Source organism: Phaethon lepturus, unplaced genomic scaffold (genome assembly GCF_000687285.1).
Source record: "Phaethon lepturus isolate BGI_N335 unplaced genomic scaffold, ASM68728v1 scaffold50867, whole genome shotgun sequence".
NCBI lineage: Eukaryota > Metazoa > Chordata > Aves > Phaethontiformes > Phaethontidae > Phaethon > Phaethon lepturus.
The window spans coordinates 21756-24420 of NW_010555015.1; the positions used below are offsets into that span (position 1 = coordinate 21756).

Here is a 2665-nt window from a genome sequence, read left to right on the forward strand (position 1 = left end):
AGGAATGGACAGGTGTGCCAAAAGCTTGGTAAGTATACAGAGAACAGGTAGAATAGCAGTGTATAAAGGTGTTGATTTAGCAGTTTTCTCCAGTATTAAATCAATCAGCTAATCCTTAGACTTGGAGTTTCTCTGGTTGATGGTAAAGTTAAGAAAAGTGTGATAGGTGTTGAAATCTGTTGTATAAGCTTTAATATATCGAGTTAATTTAGTTTGAAAATTTATGTTGCATTACATTTTTGCCTTTGTTTTCTTTGGACAGGGATTCTTTTCCATTTGATCAACAATTTAACATTTTGATGAGGTTTATTGTAGATCAGACCCAAACCCCGAACCTGAAGGTCAGTATCAAAAGTTTGTTCACTAAAGCATCAACATGGTTGTCTCAGCTTGCCATGTCAGGCATAAAATGAAGCCTAGAACTCATGATAAGATAATTAATTGTAAGCACCTGCATGATATATTGGCAACTTTGATTAACTCTCTTGTTCTCCATTTTAATAAATCTAAATACCTTTAAAATAGGGCCCTGTGACTCATCACACATCAGTCAAAGTTGGGCTTAAAGCGCACTGGAATGTATTAGAGTAAAGTTCAGACATGGAAAATTCCTCTTCACCCTGGTCTTGGTGAGAAGAAAACCTGGCTGTGCATAACAGAAGGGACCAGACCCTGTCTCGAACAGCTGGGAAGCTGGGACCCTGGGCACACCTTAACAAGTGCTTGTTGTACGGATCAGACATAGCACATGCAGGGTTTGGAGAAAACAACATCAGAGCTTTCCTCTTACTAAATCCTCCCAAAAGGATACCGTTGTGCAGACTGCTTTTCAGGAGGTGGCTGTTTCAAGGCTATAGGAACACTGTAAACTCTGAAGGTCATACACATTTATCTTCCAGAGACAGGAATATACAGGATGCCAAATGACTCAAGTCTTCTTTTTCGGTCTCCCACATTTTGGATCTTTTGAGACTCCAGCAATCAGGTGTTTGGTCTGAGACCAAAAGCTATGGTTTGGCATCTAGAACAATAACCACTCATAGAAACAGTGTGGTGGAGTACCGATCTGCTATGCAAATGCACGAGCAGACATATGTATTTCAGGCCAGTTCTGATAAACCATTCCAGACTCTTACTACGCAAAATTTATCCTGTGTAAAAAGCTGCTCTTGATTTTTGAGACATGACAGAGATATGTCACAGGGATATTTTTTCCCCCATTTACATAGGTCTTGTCAATCTGTAGTGGTATCTGTTTATTATGGGATAAATACATCTTTGCCAGCTCATGAGATCAACTTTTCACTTCTCAGGTGAAAGTTGCTATCCTGAAGTATATTGAGTCCTTGGCAAGACAGATGGATCCGACAGATTTTGTGAACTCCAGTGAGACAAGACTTGCTGTATCTAGAATTATAACTTGGACAACAGAACCAAAGAGCTCAGATGTGAGAAAGGTAAGCCAGGATGATGAAGTAGTTGCAGTAATTTTTGTTACTAAAAAAAAAAGACACACAAAAAAAAACAACCTAAAAGAAACAAAAAACAAACAACCCCCAAAAGTAATGGTAATAAAGGTAATGAAAAAAATTCAGTGGTTAGATTCTGATTTTAAAAAATGGACTTACATACTTTACTGTCCAAACCAAATTGCCAGTTCAGTAAAGACACGTTTCTGAAGCATGTCTTCATTTTTTTTTTTCCTAGTAGGTACTTAGCTGTGTGACTTTTAACTACTATTACCATAGAAGAAGATACCCAGGTTTGAAAATGTACTTGTTCTTGAGCAGTCTGGAAATATCTCTATGTTTTTGTTTATTTAGGTGAAGGCTCTGTGCTTTGTAGACTCGAGTGAAATCTAGCACAACTTCTGTGTTATAATATTGCTAAAAGAAAGTAAACAAATCACTAAGCTGCCAGGGACTCTCAACTCTTTTCTTTTAAGAGCTGTGTGTTTATCTCAACCTGGAGAAAATTGACAGATTTAGGTCAGGCCTGGGTAATACAGTTACCTTGTGCTTTATCTTGCTGTTGATGCAAGTGTCAGGCAAGCTAAAATGGGGCACATAACGATATTCATCTCTCCCAAGAGAAAAATGAGACTTAGTTTTATGTACCTGGCATCTCTAACACAACTCAGAATTACCTTCTCTTCCCAGCCCAGATGTAGAAATAGATTCCAGTAGGAGTTAAAAGGCTTTGAGATGTACTTGGATTTAAAAAACAAAAAACTTTAAGCATTTCGGACTTTAAAAATTGTATGAGATTTTTATACTCTACATGCACTTACAATGTTGAATTAACACTAGAATGACATTATTTTATAACTTTGGAAATAAGAAAATAATTTTTGTTCGTGGTGATTACTTGATTCTGATGAAAAGATCACTGGGTATCAAAGGTGCTGCAACTGCAGCATTATCTGATAGCTGACACAAGGCTTCAAAGAAGCTTTTTGGGGACATGCTGTTTGCTTTCTGGCGTACTGGCATGCTGGTTGGATCTAGAGAAAAATGTCTCGTCCTCTTTTCTGAAGACTTTCTGCAGAGATAATTCACACCAGTGTGACTGAAATTTACTTCTGCAAAATAGTCTGCCTCAGAAAAAAAAGGTGACTTTATTCCAGATCTAAGTCCAGGTTTTATGCATTTCACTTTTGATGTTT

At 37.5% G+C, this 2665-nt stretch overlaps 1 protein-coding gene across 1 annotated transcript in view; it reads left to right on the forward strand.

Moving 5' to 3' along the window:
• LOC104624612 (CLIP-associating protein 1-like) overlaps window positions 1-1457 on the forward strand; it is a gene marked incomplete at its 3' end in the record, with an annotated part of 19642 nt that extends 18185 nt beyond the window's left edge. The window contains exons 8-9 of the mRNA XM_010292020.1: window positions 263-341; window positions 1314-1457. Of these exons, the coding sequence (XP_010290322.1) occupies window positions 263-341; window positions 1314-1457 (223 nt within the window). The remainder of the gene's footprint in view (window positions 1-262; window positions 342-1313) is intronic.
• Between the last annotated feature and the right edge of the window lie 1208 nt (window positions 1458-2665).